The 13028-nt window shown below is 37.9% G+C and overlaps 3 protein-coding genes across 3 annotated transcripts; 1 reads left to right on the top strand and 2 right to left on the bottom strand.

Annotated features, from left to right (window-relative positions):
- Positions 1 to 954: 954 nt before the first annotated feature.
- Positions 955 to 6539, bottom strand: scnm1 (sodium channel modifier 1). The gene is made up of 9 exons (XM_042223962.1): positions 6378 to 6539; positions 6130 to 6200; positions 5950 to 6038; positions 4482 to 4576; positions 4045 to 4145; positions 3830 to 3954; positions 3623 to 3743; positions 3330 to 3488; positions 955 to 2784 (listed from the first exon to the last, which is right to left on the bottom strand). Exons 1-8 carry the CDS (start codon positions 6426 to 6428, stop codon positions 3377 to 3379), a joined length of 765 nt encoding a protein of 254 aa, XP_042079896.1. The 5' UTR covers positions 6429 to 6539; the 3' UTR covers positions 955 to 2784; positions 3330 to 3376.
- Positions 6540 to 6625: 86 nt separating this feature from the next.
- Positions 6626 to 9676, top strand: lysmd1 (LysM, putative peptidoglycan-binding, domain containing 1). Its single transcript, XM_005929464.3, has 3 exons — positions 6626 to 7355; positions 7784 to 8091; positions 8747 to 9676. The coding sequence occupies exons 1-3, from the start codon at positions 7125 to 7127 to the stop codon at positions 8919 to 8921; spliced, it is 714 nt and encodes a 237-aa protein (XP_005929526.1). The 5' UTR covers positions 6626 to 7124; the 3' UTR covers positions 8922 to 9676.
- Positions 9677 to 9800: 124 nt separating this feature from the next.
- On the bottom strand, positions 9801 to 11561 carry tnfaip8l2b (tumor necrosis factor, alpha-induced protein 8-like 2b). Its single transcript, XM_005929462.3, has 2 exons — positions 11244 to 11561; positions 9801 to 10604 (listed from the first exon to the last, which is right to left on the bottom strand). Exons 1-2 carry the CDS (start codon positions 11559 to 11561, stop codon positions 10362 to 10364), a joined length of 561 nt encoding a protein of 186 aa, XP_005929524.1. The 3' UTR covers positions 9801 to 10361.
- Between the last annotated feature and the right edge of the window lie 1467 nt (positions 11562 to 13028).

Below are 13028 nucleotides of genomic sequence, written 5' to 3'. Positions count from 1 at the left end.
CTGTGATTAACCACCTGAATCAAGAAATTACTTAAATAAAACCTGACTGACAAAGTGAAGTTGGCTAAAAGATTTAGACTCAAGAACAGAAGAAAAACAAAGTCCTTGACATCTATATGGGAAGGCTTTGGGACTCCAACGAACCACGGTGAGAGCCATTATCCCCAAATGGACCAAACTTAGAACAATGGTGAACCGTACCAGAAATTGCCAACCTACCAAAATGACTCCAAGAGGACATCAAGAACTCATCCTGGAGGTCACGAAGGAACCCAGCATAACATCTAAAGAACCAAAAGCCTCCCTTATGATTGAACAATAACAAAGAGAGTGGGCAAAAATGGTATCCATTGGAGAGTTCCAAAGAGAGAAATCACAGCTGACCAAAAAGAACACAAAGGCTCATCTCATATTTCCCCCCAAAAAACATCTTGATGATCTCCAAGACTTTGGTGAAAATGTTGGGGGACTGATGAGACAAAGCTGAACTTTCTGGAAGGCTTGAGTGGGGGTAAATCTGGCACAAAGCTAACAGCATTTCATAAAAAACAACAGCAAACCAACAGTCAAACCTGGTGGTGGCAGTGTGATGGTTTGGGGCTTGCACTTTAGTGCTTCAGGATCGGTAACTGATGGAACCGTGAATCAGAATATCAGAATGTCCGGCCATCATTTCATGACCTGAAGCATCAAGCCCACTTAGGTGGCAAAACTGAGTCGTTAAACAGGTTCATGCAGGAAAACTCTCCAGTGTGACTGCATGAAAACTATTCTGCAAAGAACAGCAGACCAAAATTCTTCATCCCTTCAATTCAAAATTCCTTACAAAAGCTTGGTTGCAGTTTTTGCCGTCATGGGTGGCACAACCAGTTATAAGGTTTAGGGGGCAAGTAGGTTTGGATAACTCTTTTCCCCTTAATAAATGAAATGATTTTTTAAAAACTGCATTCTACAGGTTATCTTCGTCTAATATTAAAATTTACTTGATGATCTGAAACATTTAAGAAATCAGAAGGGGTGCAAATAGTTTTTCACAGCAGTATACATAATCGAAACTGTTATAATCATAATCTCATTTTCTGTGGTAAATATTATATGAAATTATTTCCTAAAACTAACACATTCAGCATTTTAGGTAACCCCCCCTCAAAAAAACCCCTTGATTTAATAAATCACAGCCCTTTAATCGCTTACAGTTTCTTCTGATCTTTAGACTTCCTCCAGGCACCTGAGCTATTTTTACATCCCACCCGGCCCAACGCAAATGTGAAACGGATCCTAGCCCACTGAGCTTGAGTTACCTTGTTCCAAATATAAGAACTAACTTTAAGAGGGTTGCACCCTAATGCACCCACAGAAATTTATGAGCAGAAACAGCTGCTAACCTCTCAGGATTTTCACAGCATTGCTTGCATCCCTGCCTTCCACCTCTCGTTTCATTAATCCATTTCTTGAAAGACTTCTCACCTAATGTCAAGTTTGACAAGACCACATATGCTTTTTAGATTTCTCAAAGGTCACATTTTAAAACTGCAAGCTTCACTGACATTTGGCTTTGTGTAAAACTTTCAAGTCAGTGTTGCCTTACCACATCTATTCTGAGAGTTTCTCTTCCACTTCTTAGTTTCCAGTAAAACACGGATGTATTTTTGGACTGTAACCCTGTCACAAATGTATTCACCACATTGTATTTATGCTTCTACTGTTTCGTAAACAGTAATTCTGAAATATCAGATTTGAATTTGTCTTAAAACGCTCTAACATACTTCCAAATCCCTACAAAGACGTTTTAAGACCGTGGTGACGCTCTTAACTCCAAACTAATGAAGTGAGTGAGCTTCTGAAACATATTAGCCATGTCATCAGAAACTAACCCATGTTAAGTCCCTTTGCCCCCTTCCACTGACCCTGATGTTATCCAATTTATACCAACTGTGCTGAGAGGAGCTTTAAACGAACGCACAGATTAGCACCAATACAGCCAATCTGCTGCTGATTTATAGGAAAGCTGGCTGAGAATTGATCGTATCAGACAGAGCTCACTGAACTCAAATGGAAAGGACATGATGAACAAGAAAAGGGTAATGAAAATAGTCACAATAATTATAAAGGTCAGAAGTTCAGCTGAAAATTGTTGCCCGAGCTTTTAAACCCGCTTCTTTCATTCGAGAGGAGCCATGAAAAAGATGTAAGGCTAATGTCACTGAGGATGACACAGTTTATCCAGTCTTTCCAGACTTCAAAGATGTTTCATGTTCAGGCAGGATGTTTTTGCAAAAGAACATCCTGGTGATCAAGAATGAGAATGATTTTCTTATAAAACTAATTTCATTTAATGAACACAAACCCCCAACTACATCACAATAACAAGTTTTAAAAAACAGAGCTATCACATATGTTGGGACAATGTTTTGTGAGTGATCCACCACAAAAGAAGAAAGTTGTTCAACAGTCCAGGATGACTTTTTCAGTCTTAATCTTTATGTCTTTAAAGCTAAGGCAGATGTTTTAATGTATAAATTCTATACAGATTTTAAAAATGTTCTGAATTTCTGCCAGATAATCAGGCAAATGCCAATTTGAGTATTTTCCAACTTCTTAATAACATGAAGAGTTTGGTCAGTCGTATTGAATATGAATATTTCCAAAATCACCTTTCCCAGAATTCTGATGTTACCTTAATCTGCTTGTGCAAGTAGGGAATCAAACATGCAGCAGACAAAAGAGCCAAATCTTAACACATCTTTGGGACAAACTTGCTCTTCCCGCATGAAGAAGCACAACCTGTCGGGGGGGGGGAAGCAGAGGCACATTACACAAATCTTTTCAACAGATTGGAGGAGCGGTGTTGGATTTTAATGTAACAAAAAATATTCACAGAACATTTTAAGGAAAAGTGCCGGTAACTGAGTGCTTTGTCTCTGTCACAGGTGTAAACGATTTCAGACTCTTCCATTCAGGACTCTTTATGGGTGTAGAGGGAATTTCCTCCCTGATAAGTAAGCTGTTAGAGAATATAAGTACTCAAATTCAGAGACCAGTGGTTAATTCTTGTCACTTTCCTGCAACTCAATGCTTTTCAGGGTGGACTATGATAAGCCAACAAAGGTTCAGCCTTAAGCATAAAATATAACTGGACATGAAAAGTTGTCACTTGAATAAAGACTGACTCTGTAGCAACCTCTATTGATCACACTCAGTAGCTTTAAAAAACAAACAAAACAAAACAAAACAAAACATAAAAAGGCTGATGAACAGAATAAATCTGTTAAAAAAATTTTTCACATTGAGCTGTCTGTTTTATGCAGCACTGTGCCTCGTGAACGTACCACTGTGGTACAAGTTTTATCTGTGCGTCCACACAATTCTGGTGCTCTCATTTATTTGCAGGCGCTGGGGCAAGCGTAAGTGGCTCTTCCTCATCTGAATCAAACTCGACATTCTCGTCTTTAACCCACTTGCCGCTGTGGTCTTGCAGCCACCCGTCACTATGATAAAACAACACCAACAAAAAAAATAGATGAAATGCACTGAAAATCTAATAGTGACCTACATGCAGATGTGATAAAAGTAGTGAAAATGTACAACATTAGAAAGTGAAAGTCCCACAACATTTAGGCACCTTTTCAGTTTGAGATAGTGCTCCAGCTCCCTCTTCCTCTGAGCAGTAATGGGTTCAGCCTCCTGTCTCTCTGCAGCCTGACATTCGGCAGTATCTTTTGATGGATGTGGCTCGTTATTGGCTACAAAAGGAGTTGAAGCAAAATCATGACCGAGGTTTGCTCAAAATAAAAGCTGACAATAAAACATTTTCTCTAGCAGACCTTACCTGTTGAACAGACAGTAGAGTTGCTTTGTGACGTGTTCACTGAAATGCCAGACTCCCAGCAGGCAGATGTCATGTTGTCACTGGGGTTTGAGCTGGTGCTTGCTGTCACTTTTTCAGATTTTGTACTTAAAAAGAATGACAAATAATTTAAATTGTGTTTTTTATTGTATGGCTTTAAATACAGACAACAACTCTCATACAAAGTAATCACTCACCTGGTTTTTCTATGACAGCTGTTATATGGTACCGTTTTCAGCAAAGCATGATGGGTGAGCTTCCGTGTTTGTGCTAGTAATGGGGCTGAACTGGAGGGCTCCTGAAATCACAACAAGAGTAGCTCATATTTTCCACCATTACACAACTACACTGAATTGTTTAGTAAGGTGTAATTTGTTAGGGTCATATGGTAGTCACACGGGCACCACATAAGTAATTTAACAGGAGACAACATGGAATAACAATGTCATGCAGTAATGAAAGATTACATCTGTCGAGCTTGTGATGTTTTTCCTGTGATGATTCATTGACCGTCTGCTGGCAGAATGACCCAGCTGGTTCTCATCTGTTGTTGCTTTGTTAAACACAGCTTTTTTCTGTTGGCTATGAGAGACTTGTAACCTTGACAGAGAACGCATGATTAACAGTTACTGACCTGCCTTTTTTCTTCAGCCTGGACATAGTTTTCATGTTGCCGTTTTGTTATTTCAGTCTTCAGCCGTGCTTTCTTGCCATAAAATGCTTTTAGCCCTGAGTAGAACACACAACAAACAATTGGGTTTACTAAAAAGTCAATGTAAAATGAACCAAACCTGAAAAAAAAAAAAGTCATAGTCGTTTCCCTTTGAAGTACAGCAAGTTTGGTATATATCATGAAGACATGCAAAACTTTACCTTCATACTGTAGAAATTAAACTGGTATTGAAATGTAGGTAAAAACAACATTTTTTATATGCTGTAATTTATCTAACATACATGTTATACGGTGATACCCTTATTCAAAATACACTTTCTGGCATTTTTTCATCAGAAAATAAAGAAAACCTCCAGGGTACACATGCTTGTCTTTGACTGTTTGTGTAAGAGACAACAGACAGAGTTTTGCTTTTCCGAATGAAAAAAGTTGGATATTTAAAAAAAAAAAAAAAAATGAGGTGAAGAAAAATTAGATAGTTGTACAAGACTCTGATACTTAAAGAGTACAATTTGTTTGACAGCCATTTAAAGTGATGGAAAAACTAACATAAATTCAAAAGCATGGAATTTTTACTTATCCCTATGTACTTGTAAATATACAGTTTTAGCGTAAAAAAGTGCGACAATGTATAATCGTTTGGGTTTTTAATTCTTCCAAATGATGAGGGGATATCAAATCCAGATAATTTGAAAAGAAAAACTACTCTCTGTGACGCAGCATTAGAAAAGACACAAAAACAGCTTACCAATGACGCAATCCAAAAACTACTGAACTTTCCAATATTTCAACTGTTTGTTATCTTGATTATCTTGACTTGATTATCTACAAATCCAATACAAAATTTCCCCCTGGCTGCTGCTTTTGAGTTTTATTGAGTGTATTCATTTACTCTGTTGGGTTCTCAACTGCTGCATCAAATTACAATACAGGTCTTGTTTTGACTGTTGTTTTGCCTGATGACTACATTGGTATTTTACTGAGGACACAACTACTGACCAGCACATCTCTTTCTTTGATCCTCAGTTAGTTATGTAGCTTCTCCCTCTCACAAGTAGCTTTTCAGTCTTCAGTGTTGTATTTTATTTTTGAGCAGATTGTATTAAATATGCATAGTTTATGTATCTGTATTCCTCTGATTTTGTGTAGCATATGTAGCAAGGATGGCATATTAACCTGCACTTCACAGCACCTCAGATGATAGCACGACCTCATACAAGTGCCCCTCCTGCAGCATTGACTTTGAAATGCAGAGCCATTTAAAATATGGGGCACTGTCTCAATAAATAGGGCGAAAGACAAGGGATAGAAATGCTGTGCAGATGGCTAACCCTTGATACAGTGCTTCTTAATAAGACTGGGAGCGAAACTTCAGGTCCCCTGGGTCCCCAAATTGCTTTAAATAACTTTACAGGTTCATGGTGCTCACCGTCTAGATGCCTCTTTCCTTTTCTGTGGACTGCCAACATGTCGACTGTATCAAACACAGGACGGTAGGAACACACAAGGCAAGTGTACCTATAAGATAAGGGGATAAATTACATTTAATGCCATTAGCTACACAAGTTTTTCTTTCCCAAACATATCAATGTTTTGAAGTTCACTTCACCTTCCGTTTTTCATAAGAGCAGCCTCATCTTCTGGAATAAAATTAGACAAAAGGTCTGCCACACGACGTTTCTGTAAAACGAAGTGAATAACGTTAGATAGTATGTAAGTATTACTACTTTTTTTTTTCTCCAAAGAAATAACTACAATATGTTGTTAGCTTAAAGATGCTAACACTAGCCGCATGTGTGCTCTTAGCTGAAGTCTCTGTTATTAAGCCAACATAAAATGCTGCAAATTGATCCATACCTTAAGGAGATTCAGCTGGCTTTTATCATCACCTTCTCTTTTAAAAGACATAACTGTTATGATCGATAATCTAAAAACTAATCTGAATAGCAGCGTATAGCTTCTTGGCTATAATATATAAGCTAATAGCAATGCTGCATTCATGGACAAACGGAAGATGGGAAATATAGACAACTTCCCCCCCCCTATGTGCTCAGCTTTGAGGTGGATAATTGTTTCGGCTATCGGAACTACAACGATATCTGCTTGTTTTTATAACATAAAGTCGTTTGAAAGCTCGATTTGTGGCTATACTTCATATTTGCTAAATTTGCGGAAAAAAAAAACAAAACTCCGTCAACTTAATATAAAACGCACATTTCCCCCCTACAGTCTTTAATGCAACACGTTGTGGCGAATCATCGGACTAGTCAGTGAACACGGCAGCCATGGCAACATATGGTTGTAGACAGCTGACTGTAAGAGTTTTGAAAACAAGTTTTTCAGCGACTTTTAGGTGTGTATTTGACAGATAAGGTACGTTATATTTGTAATCCAAGAAATTTTCTATAGAGTTTAAACGGCTGTCATTTGGAGAAAATATTGAACGCTTGGAAAAATAACGCGCGACGACATTAATTAAGTTGATAGCCTTAGCTAGCAGGCTAACTAAGCTGCTAGTTTGATAGTTATGGGCTAAAGCGGAAGCCATTATTGTAAAGATGTTATCAGCAGTGAAGTTCGCTGGTAAGCGCATTTTAGGCCCACATGGTTGTTTACCACCACACGAAAAAAGAACAATATAAGTGTTTTACGACAATGTCAGGGGAGCGAGCTCCACTACCAGCCGGAGGGGACGGCCTACTCCGAGGGAACCGCACAAGATCTTACGGCAGTTTGATCCGATCTCCGCTGTCCCCGGTGCACCAGAGACGCATTGAACATATAATTCAGCCGGGAGAGACACTGCAAGGCCTGGCGCTGAAGTATGGAGTGTCTGTGAGTATGACTGTGTTGATTTGACTCTGAGACTGAATTAGTTAAAGTATTCATTTTTTGCGCCTTTAACAGTTCATATTAAGCTTATATTGAAATTTACTTGTTGCGATATGATGTCTTCTAACTGAATACTTGATTTGCCAATACTGAAATGTAAATGTGGGTGAATATTCACTTTTCTTATAGTCGTTGTTTTATTTTCATATTTATTGAGGTAGGTTATCTCAGTGGTTCAACAAAACGTTCAACTACATAATTAAATTGTTTATTCAGCTGTTTAGGGCATACTATGAAAAAGTGTTTGCCTTAAAATGGCATGTATTTATTTGGTTTCCTGTCTGCCTACTGATCTCGGTAAAAGTGAGACTTGATTTAGCTAAGTCTAATACTAATTAACAAAAGGTTCACAAGGACATCTTCTCTTTCAGATGGAGCAAATCAAAAGAGCAAACAGGCTTTACACCAATGACTCAATATTCCTGAAGAAGTCTTTGACAATCCCTGTGATATCAGACCTGGATGACTGCAGTAATGGGTTGGATGTGGCAGAGGAGGATGGCAACAAAGGCAGTGGTAACTCTGCTTCACTTCACAATGGACACATAGGGAGTTCCTCTGAGAAAAAGCAAGAAGACAGAAAAGATCTCACTCCAGGGGATTTTTTGAAAAGCTTGGATGACTTGATAAGCCAGTCCAAGCAGGCTGCAGTCAAAGGATGCCAGGAAGCAGAGAAAAGGTATAACTGTGCCTGTCGCTGGTTGCTCTTTTCTTTGCACAGTTGTTGTCCAGTCAGGGTCATTTGTAGCATTACAGAGACTTACTCTCTTCGTATTTAAGTCACTAATAGTTAGATCAGTTGGTCCTGCTTATGCATATGTTTTTAGTCATAATCCCTGGGCCATTATACTCATGCCATTCGTATTCCTAAACACAGTTCAGTGGAAATATTATGTTACTCAGATTAACATTTTTTCCTCCAGGTTAATATTGGAACATATTACTGCATGAGAAATGGTCAGTGGCAGTGTAATTTGCAAATATTGTACCTTCACTGATGTGTAAGTAATGTTGAGGTCATGGTCAAATATAATGCATTTTGATGCTAAGCATAGATATGCATGGATAGTATCTGATAGTCAGATTAGCCTAGATTGTCATGTCAAGTATAGTCATCCACCTTTCTGGCCTTCTTAATATTTCATCAACCACTCACAATGTGGCTGTTCAAAAGATTCCCAATGCTTAATAGCTGCTTTAAATGCAGTTTCTAATGGCCTGGTGATAGTACCAGTGCAACAACGATATTTTTTTTTAAGAATACCAATCAATTTAGCCTAAGATCAGTACACTCTGAACGACTTGCTCTGTAATATATTTATTTTATTTGCCAGGTTTGCTGCACTAGAAGCAACTTGCAACAACAGGACATCAGATTGCCGGCCGCTTACGAGGTCACAGAGTGTCATTTCATCTTCCAGGATGGCAGTACAGGGGACAGTACCGCTCACTGTCACCAAACTGACCAGGAAACTGAGAGACAAGGAAGATGAGATCTTTGAACTGTGACATGTCTGTCACTCAGAACATTAATGGAACTTTCCCAGGGAGCCGTGATGCGCTGTTTGATCTCCAGAATAATGGAGCGTTACGGATAAAGGAATGAAAAGGAATCCCCGGTGATCCCGCTGCTACTTAAAGTATAAAAGTGTTTTCACACTTCCATTTAAAAATTTATATTGCACAATTGTAGACTTGTTATTTATTTGGTGAGACATGCTGTAGCTTGTGAAAAGCTTCATATGACTATTCACATCTGGGAAGTTGGAAACTTGAAATTTGAAGAATTAAAAATCAATCATATTTATAGTCAGATGATCATATGGTCAACACAAAAAGGGTTTGTGTGTAACTGCCTCATATTTTCAGACTTGTAACGTTAGGAAATGGAATCTAAAACACAAGTTGTGTTTACTGTAATAATGATGATGACAATGAACTGGTTAGAATGATGGTTTTTCTATTAATGCTGAAAATGCAAGAAAAAATGTTGTAGGTTTTAGAATATTTGATAGCAATAATTGTATTGTTAAGGTTATATTTCTAATGTCTTTTCAATTTTGTATTGTTTGTTTTAAAATATTTTTATCCTATGTTAAATGACATTTGTTCACATTACTGCTAACAAATATTTCTTTTAGTATAGCATGTAGATTTAGCTGTTTTGGGAGATTTAATGTCCAATTGGAGTTGATTTTTATCTGTTTTAACTGCCATATAAGACCAACGAATAGTCAGTAGGCCAGTGAATTTAAACATTTTTTAAGCCCTACTGCGATCCAAAAATCACGAATTATAGATTGGATGTCCAAGCAGTCATGAGTAAAGAGTCTGTCTTTTTGTTGGGCTAAACATGTTTTTAAAATACAGTCATGGTCGCAGTAATTGTGCACTCTGGGGTCATTATCTTTATTTTTGGCTTGATTGTTGTCTGGACACCTCAGTAAATACAGTTTGTTGCTGCAGAAGCATCATCTTAACCACCAGATGGCAGTGCTGTACTATAGTGGCATTGTTCCCAGGCCTAACTTGCTTATGCATTGGTCCAGCTGATTCATATCAGTGATTATAATGCATAATATCAGTAGTTCTGAATAATACAGTTCAAAGTCACAAATATTAGATGATACTTTGTGTCCTAGTAAAATAATCAATGCAGAATATATCTGTTTAATTTCAAGTTTGTTTTCTCTGGACACTGTCTGAATAGAAGATTAGCATCACTTACATAATATATATTTATGGCCCCAAAATATCAAAAACTTGAATGACTCCACAAAGCTTTTTTTGTATCCCTCATGTTCTTTGAGAACTATGGGAAAGCAGGTTGGTTCTCAAATGACTTGTTTTATGTTGCCAGTCCTCAGTAACAGAAAAACAAGCAGTTCGGAGTCCTAGTTGAGTCTGTCTGTTGATCTCCCAGTGTCTGTTTGAAATTTAGTTCTGATGTCATATTGTCCCATCCTCCACTAGTTTATTCAGTCCTTTACAGATCTTGGTGAGGTTGGGTCTGAAGGGCCCATCAGGGTTGTACAGTTGGGTCAGGAGCTGTGGGTCGGAGTAATGGTTGAAGACATGGTTGATGCGACCATGAGATTTAGTGGTGAGGTGGGTGTTGACCAGTTTCAGCAGCAGATCCCTGCAGCTGGTCAGGATGTCTGCCATCACTGTTTTTTCAAAGGTAAAGTCCACCTGCATCAGACAAGACATGCATTCATGTTACGCATTTCATACAAGTCAAATTGTATAATATCTTAATGTGAAGTAGCAGGATATGATGTATGAATATTCTACCAGGTTTAAAGACTTCTTAGAGATTGCATATTTTTGTTATTTTGCATCATTAATCTTCCTGCATATTCAGTTTTAATCCCAATACAGAAGTTTCAATATCAACGTATTGTTCTCTCACATTACCAAAGCAGAGAAACAAGCACTTGATTATGTGGAACTGAAATAAAACAAGCGACCCTTTAAAGCAACGTCTGAGCCACGCGTTGATGCATAAGAGAATCCTATTCAACAGTGAATTAACCTGGACGTTTTGATGCCATGTGATTAATGTATTTATTTATCTGTTTTAATTGGAAATATTAACACAACTGCAAATTGCATTTATTGTGGAAAAACTAAGGTCAGAAACCTCTTGAAGTTGCCTGATTTTCCAGCCTTGAAGTTCATGCTGCGCACAAAACATTTTCCCCATTTGAGAGTAATTGGCATTCTTTTGCAATTGGAGCTAGAAAACAAGTGCATTAGCACAAATTTCTTTCAGGTGATGTATGCTTACTCATACATCATGGATTAAAAAATTAAAGTTGGGAAGTGTACCTCATAGAAACTGATAGCTGTCATTGCTCCCTGGTGGAGCTTCTTCTTAAAGTCTTGGGCCACTGCCAGCTCTTCTGTGCTGAAGCGGTTGTTCCTGAAAAGGACGCCAATTTTGACTGCAATCTTGATGAGGTCTTTGATGACTTTCTGAGCCTCTGATTTATTTCCCAAGTAGTCTCTGGAGACCCGGTACAGTTCATCTAGGATCTCACTGGTGGTGTCATCAATGAACATTTGTACAGAGCTTTTTGTGGCCATGCTGCTGAGGATTTTCTTCTGTGCCTTCATGGCCATGTCCTTGGCATTGAACGCATCCATTGTTGCCTGAATTATGAAGAAAATTAATTTAATATTTCATTTTAATGTCTGTCCTGATAAAGTTATTATACAACTATTCAACTGTTTTAATATCCACATAAACATTTTACAGCTCAGTTTGAGCGCAATTAAATTTGTGTATAGACAAAAAAATTTCATAATTATACCTGCAGAAAGAAAGCAGTGAAAAGAAATAAAATATTCATACTTTATGCTCATAAATAGCCCAACAGGATATCATTACACAGTGTGTAGTTCTCTCAGCTATAGAGGCAGAATGTTCAACATTTACAGTTTCAGCTTCCTGTGATTAAACTGATTGGTAACCATTTTCAGTTTGAAAGTTTGAATTTGTCTCTTCAGGCAGATTTCCTGTCACTACCCATACCCATCACAGTAAATCGACAGCAAATCCTGTTGGTAGGCAAGTAAAGACTAGATTGCACAACTTTTTTTGGCTGAATGAATTAGCATGGAAGTGCTAAAGAGGTCCTGTTTAAACCTGAAAGGAGAAGACACACAAGTACACTCTTAAAAGAAAACAGTTTTTCTTTCTGCCCTCGATTTTTCTGCCACAAAATCTTCAAAAAAAACAGCAGTTCCAGTTGAGTAGTTGGAGAATGATTGCTGACTACAAGGTTTAACTGTTGGAAAGGGAGGAGAAACATGTTTTACAGCAAAGTGGCGAGTCTTCCCTCGTTACTTTTTAACTTTCAGATTATCATCCACTGACCCTTCTTACACATCATAAAACTCCATCTTAGTGTCAATATTAGTAACAGTTCAAGCCTTTTATTTGTCATCTTAAAATTAGAAACATACATCGACACAAACACTGAACATGTAGTGTGTTAAATTCTGAAGCAATGCCTTCATCTTATGTTAGTTACAGTGTTTGTTTTGATATCTGACATGTACTTACATTGCCAAAAGGGAAAACTACCATGGAGGAGCCTCCACAGAGGCACTTAATTTTCACTCCTGGGATTCTAACCACACCTAACATCCATCACAGAACCCCCCCCCTCGGGAAGTCATCAGCATGCATACAGCACACTATGACAGAACTACAAAATCCACAGTTTTATCTTTGATTGTCAACACAGTTTGAATTAATTCTTTTTTAATTCCATCTAATTTCCCTCTAATCTCTAACATGGAAGCAAGCAGATATGAAGTGGATCACTCTCAGAGGAAAACTACATTTGAATTTGATTTCTCTGATGTTCTTGTTAGAGTGTTGCAAAGAGTGGGCAAGCAAAATAAGATTTAATTCCCACATCACCAAAAGAACAAAGATTGAAAGTATCACAGCAATAAGACTCTTACAATAGATGAAGCAAACAAGTGTGTTTGTAGAATATTAATGCTAAATAGATAAGCTCTAGCCTTATATCTCCAGTTCCAGAAACACGACAGCTTAAGCATGAGCCTAAATGCTTAGCTTCTGCTTCATATTAATCCATG

The sequence above is a fragment of the Haplochromis burtoni genome, unplaced genomic scaffold, assembly GCF_018398535.1.
Source record: "Haplochromis burtoni strain Fernald_Lab_line unplaced genomic scaffold, NCSU_Asbu1 Contig_124, whole genome shotgun sequence".
NCBI classification, from domain to species: domain Eukaryota; kingdom Metazoa; phylum Chordata; class Actinopteri; order Cichliformes; family Cichlidae; genus Haplochromis; species Haplochromis burtoni.
The sequence above is the reverse complement of the archived record's forward strand: the minus strand, read 5'-3'. Positions and strand labels throughout refer to the sequence as shown.